Genomic DNA, 24,654 nt, shown 5'->3' with positions numbered 1-24,654 from the left:
AAACAAAATGCCTTTGAACAAGCAAATAAAAAAAATGTTTTCCTTTAATACCAGTTAAAGTGCAGGACCCCAACTGAAAATTTCATAAAGAAAAGGAGAAATTCTGTATTTACAAGACCACTGTGGCAGCCTGAAGAAATCTAGATCTGCAAGAAAAGAATCAATAAATTACAAAGACATATTGAAGGAACAGAACACCATTATACTCCTATAGGAAAGGAAAAGTTACTGTTACCACCCCCAAAAGTTAATTCTCCCTATAACAGATCAGAAGTATTTGTGACGGCAATTAAACTAATGATTAAATACTGTTTTGTCTACTTGTGGAACATTATAGCAGCTATAGACCAAGTTTGTTCCAAAGTTGTTCCATCAGCAGCCCCCCCAATGTTAAAACCGGGGGGGGGGGGGGGGGGGACTTTTCAAAGAAAATGCAAAGAGATGAAGTATTGGTTGTAGAAGCAAATGCCAGACAAGATACCTTAGAAGCTGAAAAAATTTGGGATCTGCTTGCAACTTAAACTTTCACTTAAGATACTTCCTACAAGGATTCAACCCTTAAAGTAAGGCCACAACACCTGAGCTTCACAAGGGGGCTTATAAAAAGGTGCTTATTTAGAATAAACAGCAAGTTCAGAATCAAAGTTTTACCCATTCTCTTACTTACCCATCACACCCTACCACTCCCAACGGCAGGTTGAGATGTGCGCTGATTCATCCCTCTTCCCCTCCTCCCTCTCATCCCACCACGAAACCCACGGCCTCTCAGGAAGCGACCAGGAACGCCAAATGTCTCCACATTTAGCTTGCGCTCCTCTGCCCACGTTGTACGTCTAAACACAAGACCTAGCATCAGAATTCTGAAATTCATGAGAATTTACCAACAATGCAACTTCAGGACATTCAAGTCCTCCTAGTATGTAGATCTGGTAATGCATCATACAACATTACTAAACTGAACACCGTACTACATTGTGCAAGGAAGAAAAAAGGCCTCTAGTCTTCAATAACATCATATTGGCCCATTTGGAATAATTTGAAGCAACTGCCTTTGTCACATTACAGCATAGCGAGATTTTCTTTACATATCCCAGCTTGTTTGGGAGCTAGGTCAGAGCACAAGGTCAGCCATGATACAGCATCCCTGGAGCAGAGAGGTTTACGGGCCCTGCTCAAGGGCCCAACATAGGATTCAAGCCCCAGTGCTGCCAAAGTGTCTGATCAGTAACCCAATTGGTAAATCTGGCATGCAAAGAATGGAAACCTGAACACTGAAATACCTTGATTTGAGTTCAGAAGAAATGTTGTCAAAGAAGCTTTTGGCCTTGTTGTAGAAGCGCTTTGGGCCAAACGGCTCATCTGCTGCTCCCTCACCATTCTGAGTATCCACTCCAGAGTCTGATTTTTCCTTCCCCTCTATTTGCAGGAAAACACAAGATTCATTAATAGTAATCAAGACAAACTCCTATAACACATGGCTGCTTCATTAACCTTTGCTTTCAGAGTTGCCTTGAATGTCCTTGAGCTCATCCTTGTTGAACTGCGCATTAGCAGTTTCAAAATCAAAATCCGACTCAAACTGAAGGGTAGTGGGCCTCGTCTGTGAGACAATAATTTGACCTCTGTTGCGATTGCGGGATCGGCGATTGCCTGCAGGGAAATGGGACACCTAGCAGTCAAAACCATAAAAACTTAATGTGCCAAAACAAGCCAACCAACTTTATGAAGTGCTCATGATTATTCTGTCTAAAAGCTTAAAGGAGGTATGCAGAACTTTTATTTTTAAATAAGTTTGAGTGGATAGTATGTTAAAAATCAACTGCAAAGTTGGGATTCAAGCTGCCTTGCTGAGCCAGCCATCCCAGTGTGATATCACAGCAGGAACTGTTTTTAAGGCCAAGACCTTTGACAGCTATAGACCAGTCATAAAAGTTTATGGTGAAAGTTACCAACTTGCTCAACTAAGACTGATTTGACTTCATTGATTGTGGGTTGACTAAAAACAGGATAGGTATTATAACTTGTGCCACATGTACATGCATTTTCACTGAAAATTAAAGGGATAGTTCGGGATTTTTGACATGAATCTATATGGTATCCCCGTCAGCAGTGTCGTGCATCCACACTGACTTACCCCCGACAGTGTTCTGTGAGCCTAGATATTGTACAGTTTTGGTCAGTGCACAAGTAGTTCCGGCAGGTTTCCTGGGGTCTGCAAAGTAACACGTTTTTCTTCTCAAAACAGCTCGTGTTCGAATGAGTGATTTATTAGCATAACAAAACCCTTGTAGTCCAAAAAGTCACACTTTGTAATTGCTTGGGGCTACTTTCTCTCAATAGCGATCAGTGCGCGCTGTCACTGTTAACAGTTGTGTGCGAGCTAGCCAACAACTTTCATTAGTTGTTCGACAGTGTTTAGCAGCAGCAAATTGCTTTCCTCCTCAGTATACAAGTGCGCTTCCATGGCAGGGAAAAAGAAACTACCACTGCTGCCTATGTAGTGCCCTATTTATACAAATAGGAGTCATTCAGGATTCAGCCATGTTTTTGCTCCGTGTCATGGCTGAATCCTGAATGACCCCTATTTGTATAAATAGGGCACTACATAGGCAGCAGTGGTAGTTTCTTTTTCCCTGCCATGGAAGCGCACTTGTATACTGAGGAGGAAAGCAATTTGCTGCTGCTAAACACTGTCGAACAACTAATGAAAGTTGTTGGCTAGCTCGCACACAACTGTTAACAGTGACAGCGCGCACTGATTGCTATTGAGAGAAAGTAGCCCCAAGCAATTACAAGGTGTGACTTTTTGGACTACAAGGGTTTTGTTATGCTAATAAATCACTCATTCGAACACGAGCTGTTTTGAGAAGAAAAACGTGTTACTTTGCAGACCCCAGGAAACCTGCCGGAACTACTTGTGCACTGACCAAAACTGTACAATATCTAGGCTCACAGAACACTGTCGGGGGTAAGTCAGTGTGGATGCACGACACTGCTGACGGGGATACCATATAGATTCATGTCAAAAATCCCGAACTATCCCTTTAAGTACTTTTATACTGGTAACTTAAACAAGTTACATGTATTATCTAAATGCAAGTAAACAACGTGTTTCATTTGGATATAGAACAGTCAGATCTTACCCGTGTTCTCGCTTCTTGAAGGCTGACTGTTTTTGAAACAATCAGGCTTTAGTTGTTTGTTCAATTCTTGGTTCATTCGCTTCTTCCACGCAAGGGTGAGCTATTGCTGCTGAGGCAAGCCTATCCAGCAGAGAAATCTGACAGCTGGTCCACTCATTCTCCATACCGAGTACTCTTATTACTGCTCAGCTCAGGCAATTACTAAAACCCAGGACAGGTGATCACTGGTTTTAGCAACAACCATGGGGAGATCACTGCCTGAGCAATAGGTCCCGTTCCATCCTGGGTTTTAGCAACAACCCTCAGCTCACCCTCCGGATGAAACTGATGCAACTGAACTTGCTTTCCTTTTCTTGTTCATCCAATTGCTGGTACTGCACCCTCTTGATACAGTCTTCTAGCCAACACTCAACAGATCAGCAGTCTTGTACAAGTCTTCAGTAAAGTGTGCAGAGCAGAGGATTGACTACTTCATTAGGCACCCAATGGGCCTGTGAATTTCTTGCAAAACACATCCAAATCTTTGCAGTATGAACATTCTTGGACCATGAATGCAACATCAAGCCACCTGTTGCATTACCGCACCCGCCAGCAACACATCTATGTGGCATGGTGATAAATTGGCTCAAAATGGAGGATTGGAGGTGCAATCAGCTCTGTGTTTTAGTACAGTGGAAATGGCAATGAAACAAATTTCCTGCTGTGACACAGACGTCAAGGTCATTCACTCAGACTGCTACCTATATGAATCACTTTAATTGTAAAAAAAAGTTACTATATTAGATTTATTGTTAATGCTTAACTATTCCTATGCCATTCTTGAGGTCTCAAGGCATTTATAAACAGTGAGGCCATGGTTGAGCATCTCCTTTAACAAGAGTGCTCTGAGCACAATATCCCCCACTGGCAACTCTGCTATAACTGGTAAAATGCAACTGAATTGAACAAAATTGCTATGTATATTACTAAGTCATGTCCAGTTTCATGAAATTCCTCCAAAGATTGAGTGGATTTCAGAAGGCAAGTACCCTTCCCAGGACAGAAAGACATCAACATGACCATACCCCTTCAGGCCTTTTGGCCAGCAGGGGATAGACAAAAGTTTCCAAAAGTAATTGTGGAACAATTCCAATTTTGTTCTTGGGTTTTTGATACAGAAGCCATATTACATGCACCTTAATTTATATCATGAGGTTACTCTGGAAAAATACCTTGTCTCCTCCTCTGTGGTGGTCTGTTTTCATCATTAGCTTGATTCTGCCCTTGTACATCTTGCTGGGCATCTTAAAAAAGAAAAGCCACTCAATCACTGAATCCAATATGCAAAGACATAACTGGAGGGACCAACATGGAAAAACAACCAAAGAGCAACATGAACAGCTACTGAGTAGAACACTGTAGTACTGTAAAATGCTTAACTTTTATTAGAGTCCAAGTGTTAACTCCTCTGTACTGCTTTAATTTAAAAAGTGACCATCTTGGAGGACCAAAAGCCACTCATTATACGTTTTAGAATTGCTCCTTTAGACAATGTTTAGCACCTGACAGCTATGGAAACTGACCATCTTCCAACATGGAATTTTTGGAAAAATTTGGGTTAATCGTTGACATCCACCAATGTCCTCCACAGGTGGTCTACACATAGTAATTAAACTTGTATCACATGTAACTCAAGATGAAATACACCATGATGTACTAATAGAAACTTGCACTGCATGTGACTAAATGTTCAAATTAATCTACAACTGAATCCTTAACTGCAAGACTGTTATAGCTAACCAAAAGCTAGAAATAACTGTTTCTCATACTGCCTACACCAGCATACATACCCAACATCCCTTCCGGTAAATACTGAAAGGCAGGGCAAACTGGTCAGTGTAATGCATGTGCTTGGTTGCTTCTGGTTTAAAATGGACTCAAAAGGTCAGACCACCACAGAAGCTTTTGGGAAGTGGTGGTACAGCAATGTCCAGACCAACATATGCACATCTGATGCAAGATTGCCCTTACAAACATCCAAAATGTTCATTTCAGTCCATGAAAACCATAAGTAGGACAGAGGTTAAAACCCCACTGGAGCGTCAAGTCTAAATCAACCTGGAGATAATTTAAAAAGTACTGAAAACCTGCTACAACCCAAAACTGAGATCACTGCCAACAGGAGTTCATTTTCAGATGCATCCCACTGATCTTCCCTCCACCCATTTTCTATTAAATTAAGCCATTACATGCTTTTGTTCTCCCTTCCAAAACCTGTAGTGATGCAAACTCTTACACTGGCCCGTGGAGCCAGTTGAACACCATACACATTCTCCAAGTACAATAAACCATATAATCTGAGGTAGAACTCGGAAGCTCTGACTGAAAGCAGATAATTTGGATTCTGAAGTTCTTCCATGTGGGAAGCTGGAGCTTATTTTAACAGCGCTCTTACTCTCAGACACTGTGCTGCTCTGTGCTTGAGGACTTCCTCTGCCTCGCTGCACCCTGCCGTCTTCACGGCCTGGCTGTTGTGATGCCAAGCCTTTTTTGGGAGCTGGATTTTCCATAGGCATCGTCTGGACAGCCTGTTCAACCATGGGACCTCTTCTCAGAGGGCCATGCAGTCCTGCTCCTGAGGCAAAGCCAAAGAACACGATTTACACAGGCAGCTTGCACAAATTACTGAGAAGTGTTCAGAGGTACAAGCTCAATATCTGGTATAATGCAACATGCTCAGCCAAAGTGCTGTTGAGTGTTGATACCAATTGGCCAGAAATTGCCAGTTCCTTTTCTTTAACCACAATCTACAGGTTTGTTCTAATACAACTGGTCAGTGACACATATGGCCTTAAAGTAATTGTTGATTGTGAAGGAGTCTCCAGTGTCAAAGCTTTGCAACCATCAGAGGTAAAGCTGTAATAAAGTTTGACTTAAGAACAGGAAATTCACACTAGTTTCTCCATAACATGACAAACTACATTCATCACCTTGACTGCCCATTACAGCAATTATTTGTTTCATACACAACCCACAGGCAAAGGAACCATAAATGCAACTACAAATGGATAAAAATGCAACTATTAATGCATAAAAAAAAACCACTGTTTAAATAAACAAAATCTTAACTTTGGCAAATTGCTGTTATACAAGAGGAATAAATAAAGGAAAGTAACACCAGCATACCATGTATTAATTTGTATGGTTTCCATTTTGTGCAATCAAACAAATCCGCATAAAAAATGAAAGCTAGAACATCGAGTTCTCATTTCCTCACCCAGGCTGAGTGCAGCAGCATACTGCTGATTGAGCAGAGAGCTGGCAGCAAGTGGGTTATAAGGTGGCATCATGCTCCTGTAGGGACTGTAACCTCCCTGAGGCCCATACGGTAAAGACGAACTGCCCACAGATGACTGAAAGACGAGGAAGAGAAAACCTTCAGGGAATTACTTTAAGGAAGAGCTTAACTGTGAATAATTCCTACCTGAACGATTGCGGGATCCTGAGGCAGACCATGGTGTAGCTTTGGTGGCTCACACACCGTAATGTCTTTGATGTCACTTCCTCTGAAGATTATGTAATCAAACACCTCATCCCGTGGTGGTACGGGTCGGTCTGTAGGTCGCCCTTCCGTGCCAAAGGACCTCACTGAGCACAACCAGGCCAAACCAGAAGTTATCTTTCTGCAGCTTATAGATCACCTGCTTAAAATGGTATATGGGTCATTCCATGTCAATTCACACAAATGCCGAAAACCTCCCCAGTGACACCAATTTGCCTTTTTATTTTCTTAGTGCCTTATGATGTCAAATGGAAGAATCCAAAATTTTAGCTTCCTAGCTTGAATGGTTTGAGTTATGGCCCTTCAAAGTTTGGGTGCCACGCCCACTTTTGGGGTCAGGGAATTGCGCACTTAATTTGCAAGCATTTTTGGAGGCCCAAATTTTTGTTCTAAGGGGGATATAGACCTGTAAATTGCTATATCTATGTATTCTGGCCCTGTCTATCAGATTCTGCACCTAAAAATAGCACAGGTTTACTAACTTTATAGATATTAACCCCTTAAAAGTGGATTTTTTTAATGAATTTGACATTTTGGGGGTCCATATCTTGGACCCCAAAAGTGGGCATGGCACCCAAACTTTGAAGGGCCAAAATTCAAAAACCGTTACAGCTAGGAAGCTAAGATTTTGGATTATTTCTTTTGACATCATAAGGCACCAATAAAATAAAAATCAGGCAAATTGAAGAGGCGTCACTGGGGAGGGTGTGTGAATTGACATGGAATGACCCATATCCAAGGCTGAAAGTGGGTCTGGACAATATCTGAATTCATACTGCTCTAATATTGTGATATTTATACCATTGTTGACGGGTAAACCAACAATCATTGGACCAATTAAATGCAATTCAGGCCAACACCAACAGGATCAATTCGAAAAAGATCAAGTCAATTAAATTGCATGAAAAGCTAGGTTTTTCACCACCTCTCAGAAAGATTATGCCAAAAAAAAAAACCCCTCCTGCTCTGTGTTTATCCAGGAGAGGGGGGAAAAAAAAGTCACTTCAACAAACTTCAGTCTGCCTGTTTAGTTTGTGAAAGACATTTAAAATACATAGGCACCATATAAGATTATGGAAGCTCTTTGGGACAAACTTAACAAGGCTCACTGGACCAAAAACTTAAAACGTGATCAGGTTTTATATTACATACATTTGTTTAGCTTTTTATTCGCAAAAAAGTGATTAGTTTGACAGACACCACAATAATTTATTTTTAGGTCTTCTGCTTCTATTGCAGTCTTTTTAAAGTCCACAGTGAACATGCATAGTCCTGCTACAGCTGTATACAGGATTGAGTTACCAGTTGTGGGACTACTGTAATTTTTTAAACAAAAACTTTACAGATATGAACTGTAGTTTGGGAGAAAAATAAAAAGACAGCCATTCAGGGCTTTATTAGAGCAGGACTTCCTGAATTTGGTCCAGCAAACACACCTGATGCAGGCAGTCAATTAGCTAATTAAGCCTAGGAAGGGTTTGGTCACGTGACAAACATACTAGTTCATGTATGGTTGTCAATTTATATAGTATTAATAAAAGAGGGGATTTAAAAAAAAAAAAATTGCTCAGGTCTGTTCCAGAAACACTCCCTGGCTTTGACCAGAAAGAGAGAAGGCTGGGGTTCAGGACACGTGCAAATACATTAATTAAAATTAACTGACATTTGTAATTAAAGTCCTACCTTTAGCCAGAGCCACAGTGGAGTTGTCTGTATCGATGGTGTATAAGATTCCCTCATAGCGGATCTGAGCCTTGGAGATGAGGCTGATCTTGCTGCCGATGTAGGGCGTGCCCGAGCTCATGGTCAGCACCGTCAACTTCCGGCGTTCGGAGTCGGAACAGTTCAAAAACACCAGACTTTCCTAAACGCGCCAAACAATGACCTTTAAGCATAAACTCTCATGGCACTCCACACCCACAAAAAACCACAAAAAGGGGGGACAAACCGCGCCGCCATATTTATAAGGCATGGGCCTGCAGGTTAAGCCACGCCCCTCGTTCGCACCTGCACACCTGTGCCGCATTGTTGGCCCCCAAAATATCTGGATGGATTTGTTTTATAATTCACATTATTTCTCACATATCAAATCGTGTATGTTAGGATCTATCTATCTATCTATCTATCTATCTTTTTTATTTTTACGTGTGTTAAGTCAAGTCAACTTTATTGTCAAATATGCTATACATGCTCGACATACAGCACAGATGAAATTTCAATCCTCTCTGACCCACGGTGCAAACAGGCAATGCAATAAATAAAAATAGAATAATTGAAAAAAAAACAGACAATATAAACACTCTAGATAAGAACTAGACAAAGACTAAACACTCAAACAGACAATATAAACAGTATAAAACACTCTAGATAAGAACTAGACGTAGACTAAACACTCAGACAATATAAACAGTATAAACATTCTAGATAAGAACTAGACAAAGACTAAACACTCAAACAGACAATATAAACAGTATAAAACACTCTAGATAAGAACTAGACATAGACTAAACACTCAGACAATATAAACAGTGTAAACACTAGATAAGAACTCGACGTAGACTAAACACTCAGACAATATAAACAGTATAAACATTCTAGATAAGAACTAGACAAAGACTAAACACTCAAACATACAATATAAACAGTATAAAACACTCTAGATAAGAACTAGACGTAGACTAAACACTCAGACAATATAAACAGTATAAAACACTCTAGATAAGAACTAGACAAAGACTAAACACTCAAACATACAATATAAACAGTATAAAACACTCTAGATAAGAACTAGACGTAGACTAAACACTCATATATACATACATATACACACACACACACACGTAAATTGATGCAAATAAACAAACAGTCAAGGGCACTTGAGGTATAGCAGGTAAACATGAAATAAGCAGTATAAACAAATTAGGAAATTAGCAGCTAGTTTGTTTATAGAATTCCATGCGAAAAACACCCCAATGTCTGCAATGCTGTGTGAATTGTGAATGATAGCACGCATTATTTCACCTTCACAAAATCTGTAAGATTATTATCAGTAATAAGTTTTCAACAAAGTTTTATTTACATTTTCAGAAGCAGAAAAATCTGTCAATTATCCCATATTCAATTTATTTTAAAAAAATTAATATTTTTTTTACATAAATAAAAAAATATCAACAACAATACTACTACTAATAATAAGTTTTCAACAAAGTTTTATTTACATTTTCAGAAGCAGAAAAATCTGTCAATTATCCCATATCCAGTGTATTTAATATTTTTACATTGATTTTTAAAATAATAATAATAATAATAATTTTCAATTAAGTTATATTCATTTATTTTCAATTATCCCATATCCAATTTACTTAAAATATTTTTACATTATTATTATTATTATTATTATTATTATTATTATTATTATTATTATTATTAACATCAACAACAACAATAATAACATCAACAATAATATGTTTTCAACGAAGTTTTATTTACATTTTCAGAAGCAGAAAAATCTGTCAGGTAACTCATATCCAATTTACTTAAAATATTTAAATATTATTATTATTATTATTATTATTATTATTATTATTATTATCAACAACAATAATAATAATATGTTTTCAACGAAGTTTTATTTACATGTTCAGAAGCAGAAAAGTTATCCCATATCCAATTTATTTAAAAATAAAAATATTTAATATTTTTACATTATTTTTTATAATAATAATAATAATAATAATAATAATAATAATAATAATTTTCAATTAAGTTAAATTCATTTATTTTCAATTATCCCATATCCAATTTACTTAAAATATTTTTACATTATTATTATTATTATTATTATTATTATTATTATTATTATTAACATCAACAACAACAATAATAACATCAACAATAATATGTTTTCAACGAAGTTTTATTTACATTTTCAGAAGCAGAAAAATCTGTCAGGTAACTCATATCCAATTTACTTAAAATATTTAATTATTATTATTATTATTATTATTATTATTATTATTATTATTATTATCAACAACAATAATAATAATATGTTTTCATCGAAGTTTTATTTACATGTTCAGAAGCAGAAAAGTTATCCCATATCCAATTTATTTAAAAATAAAAATATTTAATATTTTTACATTATTTTTTATAATAATAATAATAATAATAATAATAATAATTTTCAATTAAGTTATATTCATTTATTTTCAAAAGCAGAAAAATCTGTCAATTATCCCATATCCAATTTACTTTAAAATATTTTATTATTATTATTATTATTATTATTATTATTATGTCCCAAATCTCTCACTATAAGCCAATCAGAATCAACCTCAGGCCCTCTTGTCACTCCAGACTCTCACACTGTACAGGTTTTGAACAAACCGAGGCTTTTCGGTTCTCCGTTTTTGATCTTTGTTCCTTGAAGCTTCAGAGTGCTGTGCGCGCCCTCTGCTGGCGAAGAGGATGTGTTGCAGTCAGAGTCCAGCTCTGGGAACAGGACGGACATTATTAGATACATTTTTCTGTGTAATGTGCTCTCCAGGTAAAAGATGATGGAAGTGACAATGACCACACAAACTACAGGTTCCCAATGTCCTGGAGAACCCCATGTCCGACTCTTTGAGTTGCTTTCCCTGGTAAATACCAAAATGAGCAGGACAAGGAGTTCTCCAGGACCAGGGTTGGAAACCTGTCGCTCATGTAATCAAATCATTTCGTAGGACTCTAGGAGAACCTGTGATGTACAGTAGAACGTGCTTGTTTCCCTGGAGGCGACCTGGCTGTGAGATCCTTAACAAGACCAAAACAAGAAACATATCATATATTGTGGTTAAAGTGGGGAAAAATAGAAAACAAAGAAAACAAGTGTTGAGTAACTAGCAAAACCGATCCATTCAAAACATCCTTCAAAGACAGATTCAAATAAAAATAATTCGAGCCATTTAATTGTCTTGTGGAGGATGTGCAAAACCTTACTGCGTAGCTCTTAAATGAGGCTAATTACAGTCATTATTAAACATCTCATCTCATTATCTCTAGCCGCTTTATCCTGTTCTACAGGGTCGCAGGCAAGCTGGAGCCTATCCCAGCTGACTACAGGCGAGAGGCGGGGTACACCCTGGACAAGTCGCCAGGTCATCGACACAGACAACCATTCACACTCACATTCACACCTACGGTCAATTTAGAGTCACCAGTTAACCTAACCTGCATGTCTTTGGACTGTGGGGGAAACCGGAGCACCCGGAGGAAACCCACGCGGACACGGGGAGAACATGCAAACTCCGCACAGAAAGGCCCTCGCCGACCACGGGGCTCGAACCCAGACCTTCTTGCTGTGAGGCGACAGCGCTAACCACTACACCACCGTGCCACGCCATTATTAAACATTAAACAGTTAATATATATCTGTCAAAGCAAACAAACCCACCAGAAATGGAAATTCGCCCACTCATAATTGATGGTCAAAGGCTGGACGTTGAAGTTTGCTAAGACATAGCAGGATCACAGGATAATGGAGAGTAAAAGCCGCCAAAACAACAACAGGATTTGAACATACTACTAAAGTTTTCTCTGAGCTTGTTAAATCTTCTTTCCTGTCCTGTGCATTTTCACAAACCCATGTGAAAAAAACAACAAACCTTTGATCAGAAACTGCAACAGATTTTCACAACATTGCCATTTTTAAACAAGATCTTTATTAAAAATGATGAGTGGGATGAGCAGAGAGTGAAAATCCTTGGGCAATTTCCAACTTCAAATAGACTCTTGAGAACTCGTCACATCACAGAATCATGCAACAACAACAACAAAAAAGAAAGAAAAAGTGGAGAATTTTCAGATAAACATCAAAAGCTTCCAATAGTAAGATGTTTTTTTTAATCATTTGCCAAATTCGAATTCAATGTGACAATATCCAGCTCGCTCATTAAACTTAAACATTAAATTTTAATTGTAAATTTCTTAGTTAATAATTTTAAAATACTTTGCAGACCTTTCGTGACGCACTTGCACTCTTAGAAAATAAAGTGCATTTAAAATAAAGTACCTTTAGACATACAAGGGCTTGTCACTGGGGCGGTACCCTCTAAGATTCTTTGTACCCTGCTTGGGAACATACCGTACATTCACCTGTCACTTTATTAAGAATACCTATTAGGTACACCTGCTGTTTGATGCAGTTCTCTAATCAGCCAATCCCTTGACAGCAGCACAATCATGCCGATACAAATCAAGAGCTTCAGTTACTGTTCACAGTGTTCAAACATCAGAATGGGAAAAAATTGTGATCTCAAAGTGTGACTTTCTTGGTATCAGATGAACTGGTTTGAGTATTTCAGAACCTGCTGATCTCCTGGGGTTTTCACACACAACAGACTCTATACACAGAATGGTGCGAAAAACAAAAAAGCGTCGATTGAATGAGCGACAGTTCTGTGGGTGGAAACGAACGCCTTGTTGATAAGAGAGGTCAGAGGAAAATGGCCAGATTGGTTCAAGCTTTTTTGCCAGGAAGGATATAGTAACTCATATAATCACTCTTTACAACCGGGGTGAGCAGAAAAGCATCTCAGCATGCAACAGCAGAACAGCGCATTAGGTTCCAGTCCTGCAGCCAAGAACAGGAATCTTAGAAACCAAGTTCCAATTAAAGTGGCCAGTGATTGTGTTACTGTTGTGGTGTTTGCTTCTGCTTGTGTTTTTCCCCAGGTACCGCCTTCCCTTTTTCTACCAGTGAGATGATTGGTCGAGCACATCAGGGTCTGGTGGATCAAAGATGAGCAGAAGACCACATACGGTGCCAGTGGGCCAATCTGCAGCAATTAGTCCGTGTGTGTTGTGCAACATTTGAATGTTGTACCGGAGTCAGTAGTTAACTCCCCATGATAGGGAGGGTGTTTACCTGTGATGGTGTTTGCATGCTTTCATAGCGAAATTCTTGTGTAGTCTGTTTTCTTGGTGATTGGATTTCAGAACTTTTTTTTTCTGAAAATAAACGTCTATCTTAATTCAAATACTTCCACTTCCTCTCCTCCTTTTTCACTCGGGGCTAATTTTACTATGTTACTGCCTCAATCCCCTGGCTTTATTCTTTGGGTTCGTAACATTTTGGGGGGGCTCCTCCGAGATACGAACCCTGGAATGTTACGGTTGTAGTGTTTGCTTCTGCTTGTCTCTTATCCACCAGGCCCTGATAAGGATCAGTTGAGTCCTGATGTGCTCAACCAATCATCTCACTGGTTAAAAAGGGGAAGGTGGTACAGTCTCATCTCATCTCATTATCTCTAGCCGCTTTATCCTTCTACAGGGTCGCAGGCAAGCTGGAGCCTATCCCAGCTGACTACGGGCGAAAGGCGGGGTACACCCTGGACAAGTCGCCAGGTCATCACAGGGCTGACACATAGACACAGACAACCATTCACACTCACATTCACACCTACGCTCAATTTAGAGTCACCAGTTAACCTAACCTGCATGTCTTTGGACTGTGGGGGAAACCAGAGCACCCGGAGGAAACCCACGCGGACAACATACAAACTCCACACAGAAAGGCCCTCGCCGGCCCCGGGGCTCGAACCCAGGACCTTCTTGCTGTGAGGCGACAGCGCTAACCACGACACCACCGTGCTGCCCCAGGTGGTACAGTGTCTTACAAAAGTTTGGTCTCATCCCCCTTGGTGTTTTTGTCCTGTTTTCTTGCATTACAAGATGGAATTAAAGTGGATTTTTGGAGGGTTAGCACCATTTGATTTACACAACATGCCGACCATTTTACAGGTCAAATTGTTTTATTGTGAAACAAACAATTAAGAAGAAAAAACAGAAATCTGGAGTGTGCATAGATATTCACCCCCTTTTATATGAAACCCCTAAATAAGAGCTGGTCCAACCAATTCACTTCATAAGTCACATAATTAGTTGACTAAGATCCACCTGTGTGCAAACAAAGTGTCACATGATCTGTCGCATGATGTCTGTATAAATCAACCTGTTCTGGAAGGAACCTGACTCTGCTACACGACTAAGCAAGCAACATGAGAACCAAGGAGCCTCCAAGCAGGTCAGAGACAAAGTTGTAGAGAAGTATAGATCAGGGTTGGGTTCTAAAAAATATCCCAAACTTTGAATATCCCACAGAGTACCATTAAATCCATTATAGCAAAATGGAAAGAATATGGCACCACTACAAACCTGACAAGAGAAGGCCCCGCCCACCAGCACTCACAGACCGAGCAAGGAGGGCATTAATCAGAGATGCAACAAAGACACCAAAAATAACACTGAAGGAGCTGCAAAGATCCACAGCGGAGATGGGAGTATCTGTCCATAGGACCACTTTAAGCTGTACATGCCGGAGAGCGGGGCTTTATGGAAGAGTGGCCAGAAAAAAGTCACTGTTTAAAGAAAACACATTTGGAGTTTGCCCAACAGCATGTGGCAGACTCTCCAAACACATGGAAGAAGATTCTCTGGTCAGATGAGACTAAAATTGATCTTTTTGGCCATCATGGGAAACGCCATGTGTGGTGCAAACCCAACACTCTGAGAACACCATTCCTATAGTGAAGCATGGTGGGGGCAGCATCATGCCGTGGGGATATTTTTCATCTGCAGGGACAGGAAAGCTGGTCAGGACTGAAAGAAAGATGGGTGGCACTAAATACAGGGCAATTCTGGAGGAAAACCTGTTTGAGTCAAATAGAGGTTTGAGACTGGGATGAAGTTTCACATTCCAGCAGGACAATGACCCTAAACATGCTGATAAAGCTACACTGGAGTGGTTTAAAGGGAAACATTTAAATGTCTTGGAATGGCCTAGTCAAAGCCCAGACCTCAATCCAATTGAGAATCTGTGGCATAACTTGAAGATTGCTGTTCACCAATGCAACCCATCTAACTTGAAGGAATTGGAGCAGTTTTGCATTGAGGAATGGACAGAAATCCCAGTGGCTAGATGTGCTAAGCTAATCAATACATACCCCAAGAGATTTGCAACTGTAATTGCAGCAAAAGGTAGTTCTACAAAGTATTGACTTTTGGGGGGGTGATTACCTATGCACACTCCAGATTTCTGTTTTTTCATCTTAATTACAGTTTGTGTCACAATAAAACAACAATTTTCACCTTTAAAGTGGTAGGCATGTTGTGTAACTCAACCCCTCCCCCCCAAAAAAAAAATAAAAAAATCAATTTTATTTCCAGCTTGTGATGTGACAAAACAGGACAAACACAAAGGAGGATGAATTCTTTTGCAAGACACTGCATCCTGGGAAAAACACAAGCAGAAACAAACACCACAATTGTAACAGAGTGTACAGTGGTGCTTGAAAGTTTGTGAACCCTTTAGAATTTTCTATATTTCTGCATAAATATGACCTAAAACATCATCAGATTTTCACACAAGTTCTGAAAGTAGATAAAGAGAACCCAGTTAAACAAATGAGACAAAATATTATACTTGGTCATTTATTTATTGAGGAAAATGATCCAATATTACATATCTGTGAGTGGCAAAAGTATGTGAACCTTTGCTTTCAGTATCTGGTGTGACCCCCTTGTGCAGTAATAACTGCAACTAAACGTTTCCGGTAACTGTTGATCAGTCCTGCACACCGGCTTGGAGGAATTTTAGCCCGTTCCTCCGTACAGAACAGCTTCAACTCTGGGATGTTGGTGGGTTTCCTCACATGAACTGCTGGCTTCAGGTCCTTCCACAACATTTTGATTGTATTAAGGTCAGGATTTTGACTTGGCCATTCCAAAACATTAACTTTATTCTTCTTAACCATTCTTTGGTAGAATGACTTGTGCACTTAGGGTCGTTGCCTTGCTGCATGACCCACCTTTTCTTGAGATTCAGTTCATGGACAGATGTCCTGACATTTTCCTTTGGGATTCACTGGTATAATTCAGAATTCATTGTTCCATCAATGATGGCAAGCCGTCCTGGCCCAGATGCAGCAAAACAGGCCCAAACCATGATACTACCACCACCATGTTATACAGATAGGAGAAGGTTCTTATGCTGCAATGTAGTGTTTTCCTTTCTCCAAACATAATGCTTCTCATTTAAACCAAAAAGATCTATTTTGGTCTCATTCATCCACAAAACATTTTTTCAGTAGCCTTCTTGCTTGTCAACGTGATCTTTAGCAAACTGCAGATGAGCAGCAATGTTCTTTTTGGAGAGCAGTGGCTTTCTCCTTGCAACCCTGCCATGCACACCATTATTGTTCAGTGTTCTCCTGATGGTGGACTCATGAACATTAACATTAGCCAATGTGAGAGAGGCCTTCAGTTGCTTAGAAGTTACCCTGGGGTCCTTTGCGACCTCGCCAACTATTACACACCTTGCTCTTGGAGTGATCTTTGTTGGCCGACCACTCCTGGGGAGGGTAACAATGGTCTTGAATTTCCTCCATTTGTACAATCTGTCTGACTGTGGATTGGTGGAGTCCAAACTCTTTAGAGATGGTTTTGTAACCATTTCCAGCCTGATGAGCATCAACAACCCTTTTTCTGAGGTCCTCAGAAATCTCCTTTGTTTATGCCATGATACACTCATGGCCATAACTACCATTGAGGACACCGAGGTCATGTCCTCGGTATTTTTTTCAGAAATTTCAAATTGGACTACGCTGAATTCGAGCAGTGATCAATGTAAAACACAGCGTCCGCATCCACGTCATCTGTATTTCCCCCCAATAAAATTCACATTTGTCTAATGTCATCTGAAATCTCTCAGCCTCTATCTCTATCGTTGCCGTGTCTAATGCAACGTCACGCGACGTAGCCTATACTAGTGTCGGCCGGGGAAGTTGGGTTTTGGATAAAACAGGCAGGGTGTAGTCTACGCTCTATCACATATGCCTACCTAACCTAATGTAGGCTAATATTCACATAGCATTATAGAGCTTTACCTGAGTGCAAAATGAAAAAGTTGCAACAAACTAAATTAAGGTTTGGACAGCCAACAGAAGAGCAGAGAAAGAGAAGGAGGGAAGGTGAGAAAATATTGTCAGTGCAGTGGCAGACCGTTCAGCGGTGTCATGCCAACTTTCCAAAGGGAAACGTTTCATTGTCATTACCTCTTACATTTTAGTTAGCATTTCGAGAAACATTCAAAATTACGTTGTCACAGGCAGCCCTGTGCAGGGCTGACTAAACGGGCTTGTTCGAGTAACTCACTCTCTCTCTTTCTCTCATAACTCTCTCTCACTCACTCACACACACACAGACACACAAATATAGACACACACACACACATACACACAAATAATACACTCTCACACACTCTCTCTAAGCCCATGTTTACATTAGACCATATCAGCGGATCATCAGATGAACGTTTTTAAAACGATTAGTGTGCACACAGCAACGCCAATACACGATTTGCGTGCACACAGCAACACCAATACACGGATATGCTCGGCTCCGCAGGCATCCTGCGCTCCAAATCACTCCGCCCTGAACAGCGAGTGCCCTCTGGAGGGTGCGCACTCCGGCCTTGTGCAGCTCACAGAGCGCGCGAGTGAAGTGCACAAGCTGTGATTCGGGACTGAGCTGCTGTGTGTGTGATCCCAGTGCATATCACTTACCACTTGCAAGTGGAAGGATGGCAAGCCTAAAGACAATCATAACTACACAATGGGCAGTATTTGCATCAGTATTTGCAGTATTTTCATACTTTTATACTCTTTAATGAAAGGTGATACAAGGCGGAAGTCCGCGCCGTTTTTCAGCAGTCGCGTCACATGACCAACGCGAGCGAATCAGGAAGGTGGATGTCACAGTGACGTTGTCCAATGACGATGCCAGCTAGAGCTCAGCACAGCGTATCCGCGTATCTCAATGTTTACACAGCACCGGACCAGACACGATCTGGATTGAATACGTGGACGCTGGCGGATTTCCGTTTCCCGGCGTTTCCAGGCGGTTTAATGTAAACGGACAGTGCATCCGTGAAGAAAACGAGACAGATACGGTCTAATGCAAACTTGGCCTAATACATAGTCTTCACACAGAACTAATAGCTCTACATTCTAATGTAATTTAAGATAATGAAATGTAAATAATGCCAATACTTCAAGTAGCTGAGCAATACACTCAGTTCAGTTTTGACTTTTATGTCAGACAAAACTCCACAGTTATGATGGCACAGTTTTAGAATTGTTAAAGTAAATGCGTTGTGAGCCAAACTTACATTACAGGCAATGGTGAGAACACTCTGTTTCAGAGAATGCATGCAAATGGATCTCAATTCAAGACAGCCAGATAGACTGATGCCTTTACATTACTGCTCAGAATGTCTCTACACATACAGACACCCACAAATAACACACAAACTCTCTCACTCTCTCTCTCACACACACACTCACTCACACTATTATTATAAGGTGTAACACTAAAGCTTACAATTCAGCAGTTCACACCCTTTCTGTCATGTGTACAGTATGCTGCAATGTAAATAATGCCAATACTTTAGGTAACTGGTACTTTAGGTATGTATACTCAATTCAAGAGTTCACTACTTTTCTACTTTTATGTCAGATAAAACACCACAGTTATGGTGCCACAGTTTTCTCATCTCATCTCATTATCTCTAGCCGCTTTATCCTTCTACAGGGTCACAGGCAAGCTGGAGCCTATCCCAGCTGATTACGGGCGAAAGGCGGGGTACACCCTGGACAAGTCGCCAGGTCATCACAGGGCTGACACATAGACACAGACAACCATTCACACTCACATTCACACCTACGGTCAATTTAGAGTCACCAGTTAACCTAACCTGCATGTCTTTGGACTGTGGGGGAAACCGGAGCACCCGGAGGAAACCCACGCGGACACGGGGAGAACATGCAAACTCCACACAGAAAGGCCCTCGCCGGCCCCGGGGCTCGAACCCAGGACCTTCTTGCTGTGAGGCGACAGCGCTAACCACTACACCACCGTGCCGCCCTGCCACGGTTTTAGAATTGTTAAAATAAATGTATCCTCCACCAAATCTATCCTTATTTATTTATTTGTGCCGGGGGGGCTTCGGTGCTGTCAGCCATGTTTGACCTCGGTATTTGAAAAATCCTGGCCACGGCCCTGGATACACTTCCACAAATGTGTTGTGAAGATCAGACTTTGATAGATCCCTGTTCTTTAAATAAAACAGGGTGCCCACTCACACCTGATTGTCATCCCATTGATTGAAAACACCTGATTCTAATTTCACCTTCAAATTAACTGCTAATCCTAGAGGTTCACATACTTTTGCCATTCACAGATATTTAATGTTGGATCATTTTCCTTAATAAATAAATGACCAAGTATAATATTTTTGCCTGATTTGTGTAACTGGGTTCTCTTTATCTACTTTTAGGACTTGTGTGAAAATCTGATGATGTTTTAGGTCATATTTATGCAGAAATATAGAAAATTCTAAAGGGTTCACAAACTTTCAAGCACCACTGTATATGTACCGGTACCTTTTTGACCCTTCAAATGCACATATAGTTACCTTCAGGTTCAATAATGAGCCCTAGGGGGTACATTTGTGTAGATTGTATCTTGGAGGACCACAGTCGACTCCTACTGCACCCCTGTTTCTGACAGTGTGGATTTTTTTTTTTTTTGAAAGAATTGCCCCTTAATTAATCAACACCTTTAAAGATTATCATTTAAAGAAAAGCTTTAGCTGACAATGTTGTTGCCTCAATGCCCTGGATTTATTCTTTGGGGTCATAACATTTGGGGGGCTCAACCGAGATATGAACCCAGGAATGTTACGGTTGTGGTGTTTGCTTCTGCTTGTCTTTTATCCACCAGGCCCTTATGAGGCTCAGTACTCAACTGATCCTCATCAGGGCCTGATGGATAAAAAATGAGCAGGAGTGCAATCATATTTTAAAGCCTTAGCTGACAACTTTAGCTCTACATATTCTTTCTTTTTTCTTTCTTTCTTTCTTTCTTTCTTTCTTTCTTTCTTTCTTTCTTTCAAGTGCTGTGCCAAAAGTCACCATAAGAGGTCACTGCTGCTTCATAAATATACTTCACTGAGGAGTTCCCCGAGGTAATCAGCATGCTTAGGCAGCATTTGGGCTCCTGAAACGAAATCTTTCCCATTTAGAAGCCATTTTTTAAAGATTGAAGGAGTGTTGCATGTGTCATCTTCAGAGAGGGCTAATTAAGCGTTGCCTAATTAACATGACTCAGATGTTAAATCCCCATTGAGGTTAATATCAGTGTGTTAGAGCTGGAAAATGTGCATCAGCAGACATATAGTCAGGTGATGTTTCCCTGGATTTATGATGGCGATATGAGGAGAATGTGTGCGATTTGTGTGCACAATTCAAATATAAAACTAAAATACAATATTAGATCCCCAAAATGTCTCTGCTGAACTATACCTTTAATGAAACACTGAGCTGAACCAGGTGCATTAGAAAAGCAAATGGATTTATGGTGCAGAATTGGAAAACACTGATCTCGCTCACTTGTTACCATCACAAGTTGAGATTCGCCAAACACTTTCTGAACATTATGGTTCTAGAAACATTTCATTCCAAGAATATTCAAGCTGTTACATTTCCTGCAAACTGTAAAATGAGCCATTTTTTACAGTAGATATTTTTAGAATGCTGCAGGATTCACTATGGCATTTCAGCAGTATCTTTAATCGAGAGTGTCAGGATGGCCGATGTGAGCACGTGGAGCGGTATCAGCGAGCATGCTCATTAAAAATGAGCACAAGGTACTGTCATTTGCATGCACACAAAGGTATTAGCAAGCATTGTGCAGTGAAGCGAACCTAGAAAGAAGCTGTTAGATATTGTAGGAATTTGACTTTGACTTCACTGCTCAGTGCTTGCGAATACATTTTTGTGATGATTTGTGAGAACCAATCACAGAAGATGAGTTTGACGCATATTTCAGACGTGCCAGGATCACATTCAGAGCAGAAGAAGAACTAACTTGGAACATCAGTGGTTTTTAGTGCTTGAGACTGATCTTGGTCTTGAGACCACTTTTTAAAGAAGAAGAAGAAGAAGAAGAAGAACTTTATTCATCATATGTACACTTGTGAAATTCCTCTCTGCATTTAACCCATCTGAAGCAGTGAACACACACACATACCCAGAGCAGTGGGCAGCCATGCTAACAGCACCCAGGGAGCAGTTGAGGGGTAGGTGCCTCGCTCAAGGGCCCCTCAGCCCAAGGCCACCCCATGTTAACCTAACTGCATGTCTTTGGACTGTGGGGGAAACCGGAACACCCAGAGGAAACCCACACGGACACAGGCAGAACATGCAAACTCCACACAGAAAGGCCCCTGTTGGCTACTGGGCTCAAACCCAGAACCTTCTTGCTGTGAGGCAAAAGTGCTAACTACTACACCACTGTGCCGCAGGTCTCGGGCTCACCTCAGAATCGACCACATTTTTACTTGGTCTTGTCTCAGTCTCAGACATCAAGGACTCGGGATTTTATTTCAAGACTGGTCAAGACCACAACTGTGGGGATTTCTCTAAACTGCCTATGTATTGTCTGATTTATTTGTGAACACTGTTACTCTGACTGAATGTAAAACTTCCTGCTTCAAATACAACCAATAACGTGACTTGTGGCTAATTTGAAAATTTTCTTCCTGTTAATGGCTGTCACCCCTTCCCCACCCCCTTTCACACCCACTAGTCTGGCCCTGGTCTTGACTCGGTCTCACCCTGCCTTGGTCTTGGTCTTGACTTGTCTCAACCCTTCAAATCTTGGACTTGTCTTGGTCTCGATCCATTCTAGTTTTGGTCATGACTTAGTCTTGGTTTACGTGGTCTTGATGACAACACAACTTAATCATCACCATTTCCAAAATTAAACAGCATCTATTTATTTATTTAGCTTCTTCTTGCATTAGAATTAGGTAGACCATCTTAGGGTCAGGGGCGGCACGGTGGTGTAGTGGTTAGCGCTGTCGCCTCACAGCAAGAAGGTCCTGGGTTCGAGCCCCGGGGCCGGCGAGGGCCTTTCTGTGTGGAGTTTGCATGTTCTCCCCGTGTCCGCGTGGGTTTCCTCCGGGTGCTCCGGTTTCCCCCACAGTCCAAAGACATGCAGGTAAGGTTAACTGGTGACTCTAAATTGACCGTAGGTGTGAGTGTGAATGGTTGTCTGTGTCTATGTGTCAGCCCTGTGATGACCTGGCGACTTGTCCAGGGTGTACCCCGCCTTCCGCCCATAGTCAGCTGGGATAGGCTCCAGCTTGCCTGCGACCCTGTAGAAGGATAAAGCGGCTAGAGATAATGAGATGAGATGAGATCTTAGGGTCATGGTGGATTCAGAGTTTATCCCAGAAACACTGGGCATGACCCGGGAATACACCCTGGATGGGATGCCAGTCCATGACTGGGCACCATGCATACAAACCAGATGAAATGCAAGTGAAGACAGAGACAATATTTGAAAAGCCATGACTGTGAGGTGGCAATGGTACCCAGTGCACCACCATGTCACCCTTACCATGAATAGGCATCGCTGTAATTATCATGTTAATAGTAATCACTGTAATTATCACATTAATTGCAACAAATTTGGTTTAAATTAACTTTATGGCAATGTAAAACGGGCAGATTATGAAATAGTACTTGATCCAGCGCACCATATTAATTTGAATTTATTGCATCCATCCATTTTCTTCTGCTTATCCAAAGTCAGGTCGCAGTGGCAGCAGGCTAAGCGGGGTGTTTCAGGCGTCCCTCTCCCCAGCAACCCTCTCTCCAGTTCCTCCTGGGGGATCCCATGGTGCTCCCAGGCCAGATGAGATATATAATCTCTCCAGTGCGTTCTGGGTCTACCCCAAGGTCTCCTCCCAGTTGGATGTGCCTGGAAAACCTCCAAAGAAAGGTGCCCATGAGGCATCCTAATCAGATGCCCGAACCACCTCAGCTGACTCCTTTTGACATGAAGGAGTAGTGGCTCAACTCTGAGATCCCTCTGGATGTCTGAGCTCCTCACCCTATCTCTAAGGGTGAGCCCAGCCACCCTATGGAGAAAGCTAATTTCAGCCGCTTGTATCCACAATCTCATCCTTTCGGTCACTACCCAAAGCTCATGAACATAGGTGACCATAGGTGAGGGCTGGAAAGTAGATTGACTGGTAAATCGAAAGCTTTGCCTTCCGGCTCAGCTCCCTCTTCACCATGACAGACCGGTACAACGCCTGCATTACTGCTGATGCTGCTCCAATCTGCCTGTTCATCTCATGTAATTTGAATTTAATTTTTTTATATTGTTTGCTGACAGTTAAAACATGAAAACAGTTGAGATGCAACATCAATGTAATGCGTATGCAGGATTTAGGTTATTTTGCCCATCCATCTATCATCTGCAGCACTTATCCACCAGGGTTGTGGGGGAAACTGGAACCAATTCCATCTGACTTTGGGCAAGAGGTGGCATTGACCCTGGATAGGTCACCAATCTATCACAGGCCTAACACAGAGACAAACAACTATTCAAACTCTCATTCACACCTATGGGCAATTTAGAGTCACCAGTTGACCTACTCCACATGTCTTTGGCCTGTGGGAGGAAACCCATGGAGGTACGGGGAGAACATGCAAACTTGACACAGAAAGGCCCCCAACAGCTACAAGGTTTGAACCCAGACCTTCTTATTGGGAGACGATAGTGCTAACCACTGCACCATCGTGCCACCCGAGGATAATTCATGATGCTTTTAATTTATTATTTGGATTTGTCAAATTAATATACAGTTGCAACCAGAAGTTTACGTACAGTTTAGAAAAAGACATATGAACTTTTTTTCTCCATGTCTGACAGTAAAATTGAGGAAACTTTTCCTGTTTTAGGTCAGTTTGGATCCCCAGGTTTTTTTTTTTATTTGTAAAATGTCAGAACAATCAGAGAGAATTTTTAAGAGAATTTTTAATTACTTTCATCAAAGTCAAATGTTTACATACA

General features: G+C 40.8%; 1 protein-coding gene across 1 annotated transcript; it reads right to left on the bottom strand.

Moving 5' to 3' along the window:
• Positions 1–52: 52 nt before the first annotated feature.
• On the bottom strand, positions 53–8,491 carry lsm14b (LSM family member 14B). The gene is made up of 9 exons (XM_060937180.1): positions 8,368–8,491; positions 6,607–6,770; positions 6,400–6,535; positions 5,578–5,757; positions 4,355–4,426; positions 1,492–1,650; positions 1,281–1,416; positions 668–833; positions 53–146 (listed from the first exon to the last, which is right to left on the bottom strand). The coding sequence occupies exons 1-8, from the start codon at positions 8,486–8,488 to the stop codon at positions 671–673; spliced, it is 1,131 nt and encodes a 376-aa protein (XP_060793163.1). The 5' UTR covers positions 8,489–8,491; the 3' UTR covers positions 53–146; positions 668–670.
• Between the last annotated feature and the right edge of the window lie 16,163 nt (positions 8,492–24,654).

This window comes from Neoarius graeffei, chromosome 13, assembly GCF_027579695.1.
Source record: "Neoarius graeffei isolate fNeoGra1 chromosome 13, fNeoGra1.pri, whole genome shotgun sequence".
NCBI classification, from domain to species: Eukaryota; Metazoa; Chordata; class Actinopteri; order Siluriformes; family Ariidae; genus Neoarius; species Neoarius graeffei.
Note: the sequence above shows the minus strand (reverse complement) of the source record. Positions and strands in the feature narration are given on the sequence as shown.